General features: G+C 40.4%; 1 protein-coding gene across 1 annotated transcript; it reads right to left on the minus strand.

Moving 5' to 3' along the window:
- Positions 1-702: 702 nt before the first annotated feature.
- Positions 703-14,099, minus strand: slc13a5a (solute carrier family 13 member 5a). Its single transcript, XM_067492637.1, has 13 exons — positions 13,768-14,099; positions 10,976-11,104; positions 10,342-10,478; positions 9,914-10,119; positions 8,525-8,623; positions 8,178-8,361; positions 7,684-7,806; positions 7,286-7,498; positions 3,506-3,609; positions 3,302-3,423; positions 2,647-2,808; positions 2,386-2,523; positions 703-2,295 (listed from the first exon to the last, which is right to left on the minus strand). Exons 1-13 carry the CDS (start codon positions 13,879-13,881, stop codon positions 2,167-2,169), a joined length of 1,860 nt encoding a protein of 619 aa, XP_067348738.1. The 5' UTR covers positions 13,882-14,099; the 3' UTR covers positions 703-2,166.
- Between the last annotated feature and the right edge of the window lie 480 nt (positions 14,100-14,579).

The following is a 14,579-nucleotide window of genomic DNA, read 5'->3' on the forward strand; positions in this document are numbered from 1 at the left end:
CATGAGAAGTAAAATATTTAGACAAAGTAACGAGTAATTCAATTTATGAAAAGTACACTCAAAAACTTTGAGCTACTGGTACTTATATGACTACCCCACCATGTTTATTGACAACTGCAGTTACTTTGCATAATTTAATACAAAATAAATAAAAAATTAACGACTAAATACTGATGTATTATTATGGATGAACCTGCTGCCACTTAAAGTGGTTAAAATGTTTAGTTACATCAGGTGTAACATCAGTTCAGTTTAAAGCACCAGTAACTATTATTCAATAAAATCATACTGTTAAATTGTAAAAATTAGTACTTTCTTAAGTACATTTTGATGTTAATGCTTTTGCACTTTATAGGTTTTGAATTCATAACTTTGCTTGTAACAGATTATTTCTACACGGGGGAACTACTACTTTTATTTAAGCTAATAACTGAATTTCTGAATTAACTGAACTTAACTGAATTTCCCACCACTGCATATTTCTATATTTCCATTTTTGCTTTTGTGTTCTTTTAAGCAACAGCATTTAGAACAACAAATCTAAATCTATGTGAGGTGTATTTTATCTAAAAGGCATTAATATAATTTCAATCTAAATGGAAAAATAAGCGACAACAAATGTAAACATTATTACTATATCATATTCCAAAATAATATTTTTGCATCAATAATATTGCTTGAAATATACAGTACGATGAAATGTACTTTTTAAAGATGTACTTTTATTAACACCAAATATAGCTGTTAGTAACAAGATGGTACAAAATATATGTACAGTACACGTTTACTCAGCCACAAACTGCTACTAAACAAGTCTTCTATGTTTAAATAGAATACAACATAAAATGTACAGTTTTTTTCTAAATAATTCAAATGATTCCAGTTGACATGATAAGTGTTGATGCATCGTCCTGTCAAGTAAGTTCACTCTGTTTCACAAATATAATTTTAATAAAGGGGATAACAGAGTTTCTCCACCACTGATATTAAAATGATCATGTCTTCGTTTAGGTATGAAACCCTGTTAATACTGTTTCAGTTTACTAAATATTTCCAATCACTTCCAGCTTATTGTTTGCCTGATCATTAAGTTCCTGTCAATAAACTCCACACTCATGTACAGAACATTGTAAATAATTTATGGATATCGTTCTGGCTTGGTTGTTTTTTCTGTTAAGTTACTGTCAATGATCCAGGGAGTTTTCACATTAAAAGGCTTCCAGCAGCACAAAGTGCATCTTTTTTATCCATTAAGCCTTTAATGAGCTCATCAGAAGGCACCTGCACGATGCACAGAAATTCTTGGCAGATGCAGGAAAACTATAATGAACAGAATTTTTTAAAAAGACTTGCTCTCTGCTATTGTGCCTGAAAATGTTAGAATGGCTGGTGGGATTTTTTTTGCCCATATAGAATAAAATACCACCTAGTAACTGTGCGAGCAGTTGACGTTTATATTAAATATGAAAAATGTCCTCAAATGTTGACTCTGATTGATAGTAACTTAGCAGGTATTGAGAACCTGCAAAGTAGAAACAACTGTAATTAAGGCAAATGGAGAAACGACTCCACTATGACACTGTTGGGTTTAAAGACGACTCTGTTTGACCCACACAGACAAACAACAGTGAATTCAAGTTAAAGATCGATATAATGCTCAAATAGTTAGTAAAAGATGGCAAAGTAGACGTGAATGGAAATAACATGGTGAGATTCTATGTGGCTTCAGCTTATAAAACATGAACCTTTCCACGTTTCCCTCTGGCTCAGGAGACACAATTCCTCTTTTTGTGGTGAAACATGTCCACGATTAGAGATGTCTGTTCTTGCTGGGCGCTGGTCTTATTTGAAACGTGGGCAGTTTATATTAATACTCACGCCTCTAACTGCAGCTGCACTGTTCGTTAGCAGTGGACACTGCTAACAGGATTTTCAAATCCACTGTTTCTCCTAAAGACAAGTCTTTCAGAGGTTATTTGTTGGTTCCATGACAAATCCTTTGGAAAACCAGTCAAAAGTCGGACTCAGCTCTGACAAACTACAGTATGAATATTACATAAAAAACGATTTATCTGCTGAAAAATACACCTAAACACCATTTAGAGGACTTGAATCCTCCGACATTTGATACAATACAGGAGCAGGTTGTAGAAAACGGACGTGTTCCTACACAGGTGCAGTGCTGTTGGCCCATGAAGGGAACGAGTCCAGAGAAAACATGAAACGACCCCAGCTGTTAACAGCCAGAGTGATGCAGCTGATTCCGAGGATATTCATGACCACACCTGTCTTCACCTGCAGAGGTGGAAGAGGGGAACGTGGTTAATATTACCTCATGGCTGGATCAATTCCTCCTCCATCCCAGAAAAGAAAAACAACACTTACCATGTCTGACACTTTAAGGAATCCATAGGAGAAGACGATGGCGTTTGGAGGCGTAGCCACCGGTAACATGAAGGCAAAGGAGGCGCTGAGGGTGCAGGGGATCATCACGTACAACGGGTTCAGGTTTATAGACTGGGACTGAGTCCAGCACACACAGAAAAACAGCAGAGTTTCAGTAAATGTACAGATACAAAAGGGCCTTTCTAAAGCTATGGAGCAAATTATTCTTCCTCTGGGATATTAATCGTGTGTCTGTGGTACCATGGAGGCCAGGATGGGCAGGAAGAGCGTTGCTGTGGCAACGTTGCTGGCACACTCAGTGAAGGTGGTGACAAGAAGGCAGAGGACAACAGCGATGGCCCAAGGTGGGATGGAGTGAAGCGGGGCCATCTGATCCCCGAGCCAGTGGGACAGACCGGATTCCTGACAACACACAACCACAAACACATCACTTCAGGTTTGGATGCTGCAGTTTGAGTGTAACTTTTCCTTTAGGCTTAATTTTCATGACAGTGAAATGAGCAAGTGTGCTTCCCAAAAATCTTCTGACTTTTAAAAGGTTTTCCCAGAAATGATCCTTTTTTCTACATTTTTTTAAATCAAAAGTGTTCTTACTTTTTTTATCCTTCACTAATCTGTACTGTATTGAAATGTTTTGATATTTTCCAAAAAAGGCTGAACTTTTCAAAAATCATTTACATTTGAAAAAAAGGTCTTTAAAAGCAGGTTGTCCAAGAATGTTCTAAGATCTTTTCTGATAATTTTTTTTAAAGAATATTTGATTTTCTTCCCAAACTTCAGAGCCAGAAAATGTTACTGTCAAAAATCATCCTAATTTTTACAATATTAAAAAAACACTATAACTTTTCTTTTCTTAAGTCAAAGACCAACACAGAGATTGTTCCAAAAAACAGACCTCGCTGCCCTTTGCCAGGGCAAAGCCTCCTCCCAGCAGCAGGACAATGTTCCACGGCATCTTCTTCTGAGTCACTTGCCAGGTGAGCAGTGGAGGGGCGGGGCCTCGGGAGTCCTGGGACTCTGATTGGATCATAAAAATGTTTACATCACTTACACTAATTAATATCGTCTCTGCTCTGTGTTATATGTGTGTGTGTGCTACCTGTGTTGGAGCTCCTCCAGCAGCAGAGGAAGCAAGGTGGCTCAGAAGGAAGCACAAACAACAAAACGGCAACAAACAATGACACGGTCGCATCAGTGACGAACCTGCACAGAAAGAAAATCAGCATCAAACTAAAATCTAATCAAATCACATGAAAAGACAACAAAAAGACAAACGAGGACACCTGAGCACCAGTGCAACAAACTGCTCCACATCATTTATCATAATTTGATTTATCATAAAGTCCACAGTTAGTCGCAAGCTAAGTGATGGTCAGTTTTACAACAGTCACTAAAAATCCCAACACAGTTCACACACTGTTTTAAATCCAAACTGACAGTTTACCGAGTAGAGAAATCTCAGCTCGCTCAAATCCACCGGGCTGGTGACTGACTGATAAAATGTGTATTGATGAAAGACAGACTCTGCACTTCATCACTTTACTTTTATTCATAATAAAAATGGAATAGATCTTTTGACGTATTCTCTACATCATCTGATGACCAATTAAACTGAAACTTGGGAAACTTATGTTATTTGTGCACTAAATGTGGTGATGTTGCAATGTAAATAGGTCAACTGTCCACTCAACATTAAAAATGGATTAAGAGATGTTATGAGAAACAACTGCACAAACTGTATAGTTTGCTGCCTCAGAAAGGTGGAAACACTCTTGACTTTATTTCCAGTTCCTCCTCATGTTTATTCAGTTCGATTTTTTGCCATTATCGACTCCAATCTGCTGCCAAACTCTTCAACTTGCTTCACTCAGGTCAGCAACACCAGCTGCTCAGTTCATGAATGGAGGATTTCACCACAAACTATTTGTATTTGCATGCACCCATCGACCAAAAAGCACAGGGATGTTTTGAAATCCACTTCCTGTGCACGCTCATCAGTTCACCAAGGACTTTTCACCTGCAGTCATCAGAAGACACTAAAATCCACAGAGAAAATGACACCTGACAATATCAAACTATTACTAGTTCGTCCCACCTGATCCTCTCAGTCTAGTGGACTCGTCCATTAGCCCATTTACCAAATATCTGCAGGTACTTTGATGGAGCTTTGTCCCTGAGAACTTTGCTATCAGAGCAACGAGAGCATCTAAAAAAGGCTAAAACAGTTGTGGTTCCATATGAAGGCTTATCAGGCTTATCTGTGCTATCAGCAGCGCTTCGAGTACAATCAGCTGTCTGGCTTCAGGATGTCTGAGTATCAATGTGTGGAAACAGGAAACATGTTGAAATCAATGGTTTGCACAAACAGCAGGTCCAATGGGATCAACCCATCTCTTTAAAACCAGATCAGGAGATTCCAGGAACCTTTGACCCCATGTTTTCTAGGTTAGCATCCTTTTATCTGATCTGTGAGCTCTGTAAATGCTCACAATCATAGTACACGTTCATTTTTTAAACCACGGGGCAGATAGTTAGGAGCCTGCCACTGGATAGTTACAGTGATGAACACGTCATTGTGCAGTGGTCCGACTCTCCCATCATCACATACAAGATGTTAGTGAAAATTTTATGCAACTCTGGCCAGAAATGAATGTTGTGACACTGGACAATCTGAATGTTTACTGTAATCAAAGATAAAAGCAGTTCAACAAAATATTAGCGTGTGACTTTTTTTCATTTTACAAAATGTCAGAACATCTTGTGTCCATAAATCCCTTGTTTCACTATTAACAGGTTAACATCCAAATAGACCAGGTGTTAGATGTGGCCTCAGACCTTTGGACCCCACTGTACATTACAAGGATGTAGTTTGACCTCAGCAGCAGATGGAGTTTATGTTTTACTTATATTTTATAAATGTGCTACACAATTCATCAGTAACTAAAAGTTTCCTTTTCACCCTTAAACTGCTTTCCAGGTGGATTTGTACACAGCCTGTCTGGGCTCCTTACTCTAATATCACAGTAATATTAGCTGAAAATGTAAACTCGATGTAATTATGAATGAAACTAATAAGTATAAACAGGATGGAAACACGTGTCAGGACAAACAGATCAATGGCTGACGTCCACTCTGTGTGAGCCAGCTGGACGCATCAGGAAGCAGGTGATAGGTGAGGGGACGGACCCAGGGGACACGAGCACTGGCCGTCTTTCAGTCACGTATATTTACAACCTGACTTGCAAAAACACACCAGTGAAGCAATTTTGACACGTGAACGTGATTTTTCATCTAGCAGGACTATTGGACTGGAACTGACCTCAGACCATCTTGTACGTGCTTCTTGAGGTGTTTGCAGCTGTGCACATTGTTGTGAGTCAACTTATAGATTCAACAACTCTTAAATTGAATCTTTTCTTTGCTCAACACAACTGTATAAAGAGGTTTGTGAGGTGTCAAAATCTTTCATGCAAAGACAATAATGCTGAAGTGGGGACACTGAGTTCAGGGCTGAGTCCAGTTTTATTTCATGCCTGTAGTCCTTCTTCTTTCTATTATCCTAATTAATGCACACAGAATTAGATATCTGCAGCTCCTGTCTGCAGTTCACCCACAGACAGAAAACCATCACTGAATTACTGTGAAACTGAGGAAAAGCTAAAAATATGATAATTCTCAGGTTCAACTTTTTCTAGCATTTTTACAGAGGTTTACAGACTCGCCGAAAGTGACATCACATTGAATTTAAAACTATTCGCATTGTATATTTATGTGCAGATTTGTAAATGGGTTTTAGTCCAGATGCCCTGCAGTTCTGTTCCAGAAGAAAACAAAAAGAAAATGTAAAAAAGGACATGAGGACATAACCAGACAAGAGAAGGATGTTTCACAGTTTGGCAAACCAAAGGTTTGTTGTCTCTGAGTTAGTACATTATTTATACACCATCAATAAATTCATGAACTACACTGTAATAACATTTAATGTGCCCTCGTCGTCCTGATTGTTTTTTTTTTTTTTTTTTTACTTTTTGCTGTCATCTAAAAAATCTAAATGACGTCAGCAGCCTGATAAATGCGCAGGTGAACTCGGTTAATTCTGCTGTTCAGTGCCACAGGTCAAACCCACAGCTGTTGACGTGATACTGAAGTTTACCATTTGTACCCAGGACACATTTTCTCTGTTTGTTCAGGGACTCAGAGTTTACATTTAGAAACATTGGGGTTCATTTTCTTTAAGTCTGTTGTCACTTTGTGTTAATGCAGGAACGTTTATTCCTTCAGTCCTCAACAGTGAACAGACGAGGAGAGAAAAATGAAGAAGTCCACCTAAAGTGGAAATAACCATGAGAACTGATGAATCAATGAATCTGAGTTTCCTTCTCAGACTCTTCAGTAAATTTGCAACAAAAACTCCATAAAAAAAAGAGACTTTTAATGATCATTCCTCTCAACAAATAGCCCATGGTGGTGGTACTGATGTCTGCTTAGAAGATTTGAGGTCTTCATTTGGACGCTTATAAGACAAGTCTTCAACTTGAGCCTCACAGTGTGATTGGGGACTTTGTGCATGATGTGTTTCTTTATGTCTTTTTCAGCAACCCTGCTGCAAATGTGGTGGGGATGAGGCCCAGCGAAACAGAAGCAGGGAAAGTACAGTGGCACTTGAAGCCTTTGCGAAGAATGGTCCTGCCTCCAAAAGGGGGTCACATCAGCTACTGTAGACACTGAGTTCACATATTTTCCCCCCCCAAAAAATATTTATATCGGATCATTTTTACATTAAATAATGAAGCGCGTTGTCAGTTAGAACTGAAGACACTCTTCAGTTGGGAGGTCAACCATTTTCAAGAAATGTAAGTCTTTGCATTTTGGTACTTACTCTGCCTTGGCATTGAAGACATGCGTGGCCCAGCCGTCCATGAAGCGGGGGTCTCGTGTGAACCACAGCACCACCATGAGGATGAAGAGAGCCATGACGCTGACCTCACCGTAACTCATCGGCCCCAGGCGGCGATGCTCGTCAGCAATCACCTTGTAGACCGCCTGCTCCTTCTCTGACTGGACCTCCCCACATCCCCACGTTCTGCGCAGGCTGCAACAAAGCAAGGTTTTTAGAAAGTTTTTTGTCCTTTATCATGTTTACTGGAAATGCTCTAAAGTGGCAACTCTTCAATCAGCCACTGATATGAGACTGATGTAGAAAATCACGTGCATTTACACTTCACAACCTAATCAATAACACCTGAGGATTCAATTCCCGTACAGGAAGTGACTCACTTGCAGCCGATGTAGAGGAACTGCAACCAGAACCAGGCCAGCGTCAGTGTCAGCACCATGGTGGGGAAGGCGAACGCAAACCAGGACGCAAAGTTGATGACATCACCATTATGTGGAAAGAGTCTGTGAGGGACGAGCCAGACAGGAAGTTTAATTTAAAAATAATACCTTCGTTAGCATGTTGGTGCTGGACAGACTCCAATGTTTCAGGAAACATCTAAACCTGAGACCCACTGACAGAAAGACTGAAACATTAAACTTCTGAAGAAGACTGTGGTGCTTCAATTAGTCAACAAGGTTTTTCACTGTGAATGTTTCATGGGAATCTTTGGGAATTGAACTCAGGCAAAATAGGAGATTTGAACATGGTGTGATGGGTTTGTTTCAGCAGTTTGTGGCCAAAATAAATGATTCAATATCCAATTTAATTTTGCATTGAAGTTCGTGAATGATGTTTCTGGAGGCAATGTGTGTGTTTGTGTATCAGGACTCACTGGCCCATCTGTCCCATCAGAACCAGGTTTGGTCCAGTTCCTGTCAGAGTAGCAATGCCCCCTATGCTGGCAGCGTAGCACACACACAGCAGGAGTCCTTTACTCATCCTCATCCTCTCGTCCTCCATGTCGCTCAGCTCCTCCAACTCCATCTGACAACAGACGTCCTCCACACACACAACCACTACAACACACAAAGACACAAAATGTTTGATGTTAACCACCAAAAACGGGTTCATTTCCTAGTTTTCTTGAAACATTATAGCTGCTTGGAATGAATAAATATTCACTGAAAACTGATTTGTCAGTTTTAGACAAAGATTTCAGACTCTCCTCCGTGGACTCACCAGGCTTGACTGTCTCCTGTCCGTCCATCTCTTTTACTTTCTGCTCAGATGATGTGTTGTCTTGTGTGTTAGTGTGTGTCTCAGTTTCCCGGGTCACATCTTTGAGGAAACACATGAAATGTTCGATAAATCAGGCTGTAAAAAAATGATCTTTCAAGTCACTTTGGCAAAAAATCCTGAATCTGAAATATCTGGATTTTAGTAAACTTTTACAAATCCTGTGCTCACTGGTAGAACTACCAGAGGTTATTAACATCAGGATGCCTCGCACACCAGTTTGCCTATAGGGCAAATAGATGGAAACTGTGGCCACTGTGCTCTGTGCTGCACTGTCCCACCTGGAGCAGCAGGGGAGCTATGTGCATTTGCTCATTGTGGATCACAGCTTTGCTTTTAATACCATCCTTCCCCACAGATTGGGGAACTGATGGATCTTGGAGTTCCACAGGCCACCTGTCAGTGGATAAAAAGTTTCCCGTCTTGTCAGATTTAAGGGGTAAGAGTTGACTCTCACATCTCCACAGCCCTCAGCCTCAGCACTGGCTCCCACAGGGCTGTGTGTTGAGCCCTTTGTTATTCACCCTCTACACCCATGACAGCTGCCCCATCCATCAAAACAACACCATTGTCAAGGTTGCTGATGACACCACAGCCTACAGGGACACGGTGATGTGGTGTAGAGAAAACAGCCTGTTCCTAAACAAACCAGAAACCAAGGAGCTGATAATTCACTACAGCGAGAAGAAAACTGACATTCTACCATTATACATTAGTAGGGACTGTGTAGAGTGGGTGCCAGACTTCCGCTTCCAGGGGGTCCACATTGAGGAGGACCTGACCTGGGGAGTTAACACTTCAGGGTTGCGATTAAAGAGAGTCCTGAAGAAAAATGACATCACACAGACACTGCTGGTGTCCTTCTATCGCTGCTCCATTGACAGCATCCTAACATACTGTATCTGTGTGTGGTGCAGCAGTTGTACAGAGGCCAAAAAATAAAGTCATAAATACCTATAACACACAAAATAAATTTAACAGAGGTTTTGGGGGCGATCCCTTCGATTAAGATAACTAGGAATGGAGTGTCAATGGGGCATTGGTGGTGTGGGGTGACAACATAGACGTAGTTAAGGTGGTTTAAGTCTTCTCTTGCTAGAATGATGATTGGATGAGAGATGTTCTGGTCCACAGGACCTGCTTCAATGAATGGATAAAAGTCGACAGATTGGAGCCTTAGTGTTATAACGAGAGGTGGCTGACAGGTGTCTAATTACCTCATTAGATACTGTTTTTGTTAGAAGTGGTTTAGTTTGGTAGAAGATGGAATATTGTTAGGGTTAGTGATAAGCCCCAGAAACTGTATAAAAAAATTAACTTGCTTCTGTTTACCTTGGGATCTCAGACTGCTGATGGTTTTCCCCTGTTTCTGGTGTGGAATGGCCCTCATCTGGGCCTTGGAAGGAGGTTCAGAGTCTCCCTTGCTGTGGAGCTGGTCCAGGATGGCCTGGACAATGGGAACCATCATGGCAGTAGTGGCTGTATTGCTGATCCACATGGACAGGAAGGCCGTCACCCCCATGAACCCCAACATCAACCTGGGAGACGCAGGTAGAGAAGAAAGGGTGAAAAATCTCAACAACGACTGAGACCAAAGAACTAGTGTTTTAAAAAGCAATAAAGAAAAATGATTTGTTTTAAGTGCTTTGTCTTTTTCTTTTTATCTGCACTTAGTTTTGTGTTGTAAGTTCTTTGTGTTAGTATGAGAATTTTTGACTGTCGTCATTGTTCAGGACAGAGCAGGAGGTCGTGGGACTCACAGGGCGGGTCGGACCCCGACCAGCAGCAGTACTCGAAGTGCGATGCGTTTGTGGAGGTTCCAATGCTCCACAGCCACAGCCACCATTAACCCCCCCACAAAGAGCATGTTGGTGTCCTTCAGATACTGCATACACACCTGAACAACACAGACACACACCATTTACAGGAGCTGGACACAATAATGTGAACATGTTTACATTAGCTTTAAAACTGCTCAGTCAAAACTGGGAATGCAACAAACTGCCACGACTTATTTTTGGTTCACTTGATTCAGCAGAAACAAATCTTGAATCTTGTGTCGACCTGATGAAGTCCAGCTCACTTAGCTCTGGATTTGGGCTCCTCCTCCTAAATATCTGTTTGTATGCTGCTAAATGCTGCACAATCTTTACCAGCTGCTCTGACTGTGTTGGCTGTTTGCTGGGGATTGGTGGCATGAACCAAAACAGCAAAGTTGTGTTTTGACATGGAAGAAGCTGGAGTGAAGCTGGAATTCACAATGAAGCTTGTAAAGCTGAAGAGAGCTTCATTAGCAGCTGTCGTTATCCGCTGTCCATTAGCTTTTCTATATGTTAACAGTGTCTCAGGTGCAGCTACAATACAGAGAATGTGTGTGTGTGTGTCCAGTCTTACGTCTTTGGACTCCATGATGCCGAGGACGGGGAACAGGACGGTCGGTAGCAGCGCTGTCACCGGAAGTGGCAACACCTCAGTGCACCAGTACACTGCCATGAGGGCTATGACATACGCACAGGCTGCCTCCTACACACACACAACACACACACACACACACACACACACACACACACACACACACAGCCACCAGGTTAAAACTATTTCTTAGACATAACTCACACTGAGAATCTTTCATCCACATGTTGTGGACATTTTAAACCAAATTTCAGAAAACCATCAAAAAACATTTAAGTTTAACTAAGGAGGTGGTTCTAATGTTTTGGTTGCCTCCTTCATTTTAAATAGGGTTATAGCCTTGTAAAAGTAGAACTGATGGCAGATCTGCTGGATTAAACTGAACAGGTGTGTGTCTGTCTGTGTGATATAAATAAAACTTGACATTTTTGTCTCCTAGTCATCTTTTGCTCTTAAACGTAAATGTCCTCAGCCAACGTTGTTAAGACATTGTTGGTCTTGTTTTGTACATTGGTGCCAATGTGGAAACATGATAGTGAGAACTGAGGTGCGATGACCTGCAGAGACTGTCCACACACACAGGCTCGGTTTTTATTAACAGAGCTACACACACACACACACACACTAACACACACACACACACACACACACACACACACACACACACACACACACACACACACTCACCTGCTGGGGTGATGAATGCATGAAGTGTGGATTTCTGGGAAAAGGTACCAGAGAGTTTTGGGAACACAATCTGAGCCATGTCCCTGTATAACCTCACCGTGTAACTATGATCTTTACAAGTGCTTGCAAGGTAAATTCATCATTGAAGAAATTTCAAACCTGACGTTAACACATGTTTTTTTAATGATGCACTTGTTTTTATTTTGATTCATCTACATAAAAATGTAAAAACAGGTTAATCTCATCCAAGAATTCTGCAACAAATCCTCCTTCCTGAGGGGAAAAGCTTTTTGTTTAGACAGTAACACAGAGCTGTTGATTCAGGTGTATGATCATTTTGGGCTTTGTATTCTTTTCTGCAGAGGAATTGTGCGACATTGTACTGCTAGTAACTGAGTCTATGATCAGTACAGGTAGTAAAACAGTATTAGCCTGAACATGCGAGCAGGGATGTTTTCCCAAAGAAACCACTTTTGCTGGTTAACTCTTAAAGACTTTGGTAAATCAGTGACAAAAAACTTAGCTCCTAATGTCCACACACCTCGAGCGAAAACACAAAGGCTCTAATGTAGGATTTAAACTGCTTAATTTAACTGACAAGTTGGTCATAATCCGGTTCACTTGTTTTAGGACAAGAAACCTCTGTAATGAACTGCTTTGTTTCAGTTGTTAGACGGTAAAGTTTACAAGACACAGGTTTGTGAAAATGGATCATTGCTGTGTTAGAATCTGGTCACGAATCTGGTTTTGTGGACTAGTTAGTGCTCAGTAAAGGGTTAACGTCACTTATTATTTGGTTGGTGATAATCCACTGTGGTAATTTAACTCATTAGTGCTCAATAAACTGGAAACTGAGGTTGGTTGTTATTATTCTTATAATTTAAAGTGGTTAATGTTTGCACTAGTGACCAAAACTAGTCAGTTTGTTGACTAGTACCTGTGCATGAGGATACAGACTAAATTGGTTATCTGACTGTTCAGGCTATAAACTGGTAACTTCAAATTAAATAATCTTTATAATCTTGACTTTATTCTGTAAAGTGCCCTGAGATGACTTTGTTGTGAATTGGCGTTGTATAAATAAAGTTGAACTGAATTGGATTGAAATTGAATTAAATAGTCGCTTTTATAGCACTTTTATCCAAAGCTCTTTTCAATGGTGCTTCTCATTCACACACACTCACACTGATGGTGGTGGCTGCCATGCAAGGTGCTCACCTGACCCACCGGGAGCAACCTGGTGGATCAGTGTCTTGCCCAAGGACACTTGGACATGTAGCCAGGAGCGGGGATCGAACCACTGACTGATTTGCGCTTTGGATAAAAGCGCTATATAAGCAACTATTTACCAAATTACTTCATTGGTTGTTGTCAGTCACATTGTCACATTGTTTAAATAACCATCCGTTAAATGGACAGTGCTGAGTAAACTAGTAACTTAAACTGGTTAAAAAAGGTTTTATCTAATTTCAGGTTAAACTAGTTAGTTTTCAGTAAACTGTTCTTATATAACTAATAAATAAGATCCGAGTAAACCATTCAGTTCAACTGGATTAGCAGGTTGGTAACTTTACTTCAAAACTAGACCTTATAAGTGGTCAGAACTTGGTCCAGTACTTTCAAAGCTCTAAACTGGTACATTTATATGATCAGAGTGGGTAAGAAGGGTAATTTAAGCTGCTTAGCTTTAGTAAAATTGTCAGTTAGACAATTTAGACTTAGTTAGGACTGGTTAGTGCTCAGAGAATTGTTATTTACACTGGTTAAAGTTGATTAAACTTCAAGTTTAAACGTGCTGGGTAGCATAGTTATTATGCCTATAGGAACAGAAAAGTGTTAAACTGACCTCAGTGCTCAGTAAACTGGATATTTATTCAGGTCAGAATTGTGTAAACTTGTGTGTTTAACTGGTCGTGTTGAGTATTAAGTGAAACTTGTAATATTTCAGTGGAAAATTGAACAGGTGAGTTTTCAGAAATCAATTAAATTAAACTAGTCAGTGCTTAATAAAGTAAATATTTAGGCTGGTTAATTTTTTTAATGTGGTTGTTGCAGCTGATATTTCTCAGTAAACTGGTAAATCTCACCGTGGTGCTGACAGCGAGTGGCAGCAGGATGAAAGGGCTCAAAACGAGGATGACGATGCCCTTCAACCTCCAGATGTGCCGCAACATTTTCACCCGCAGAGGAAGAACTGACATCGTTGATGAAGATGAAGATGAGTACGACTAAATGTCTCCGTCAGAGAAAAACAGTATCAGTGAGAATGTCTCCTGTCTTCACTGCTCACTCTGTCTGCTGCCCCATTCCTGAGTGTCCACACTAAATATTAACCTCTTTGGAGTGACTGCGTATACACACACACACACACACGCACACACACACACACGCACACATTGCTCCTGCAGACTTTATCTAAACTCTCACCAGAATAAACACAGAAAAGGAAATCAGGTCCGTTTGCGTCAGGCTGCACTCAGCTTTTATCTTCCTGAACAGATTCAGTGAATCAGGTCATTTACTGCAGTCACTGCAACATGAGGAGCATAAATATTACAAATTAAACAAGCTGTGAAACAATTTCACAACAGTGAAAAACAAACTGAAGTTTTTTCTCTCACAAAGAGAAAGAAGGGAGGGAAACATCACTTCTAATTGAATTTACTGCATTTGAAACAGTCATGGAGTAGAACAAGTACTTTACACAGATGAGTATTTCCTTTACCTCCAGTACAGAGAAATATTGTACTTGGGTTGGACAAAGTCACCAAAATTAGTTCCACCAGATGTAAACTGTGATACATAAACAATTATTATTAAATCGCACGTCTGCAAATGAGTTCTGTTTTGTCCATCTTCTCTTTCTGTGCTCTTTACCTCTGCACTCCAACATGTCTGT

This window comes from Channa argus, chromosome 22 (genome assembly GCF_033026475.1).
Source record: "Channa argus isolate prfri chromosome 22, Channa argus male v1.0, whole genome shotgun sequence".
Classification (NCBI taxonomy): domain Eukaryota; kingdom Metazoa; phylum Chordata; class Actinopteri; order Anabantiformes; family Channidae; genus Channa; species Channa argus.

Bases quoted from the DNA above. Each gene is read 5' to 3' on its own strand.
- slc13a5a (XM_067492637.1), bottom strand. From the start codon at position 13,881: ATGTCAGTTCTTCCTCTGCGGGTGAAAATGTTGCGGCACATCTGGAGG. The intron at 7,499-7,683 runs GTGAGTCACTTC...GCTTTGTTGCAG, and splicing joins TTCCTCTACATCGGCTGCAA to CCTGCGCAGAACGTGGGGAT. The intron at 2,524-2,646 runs GTACCACAGACA...TGCTGGACTCAG, and splicing joins TGCCCATCCTGGCCTCCATG to TCCCAGTCTATAAACCTGAA.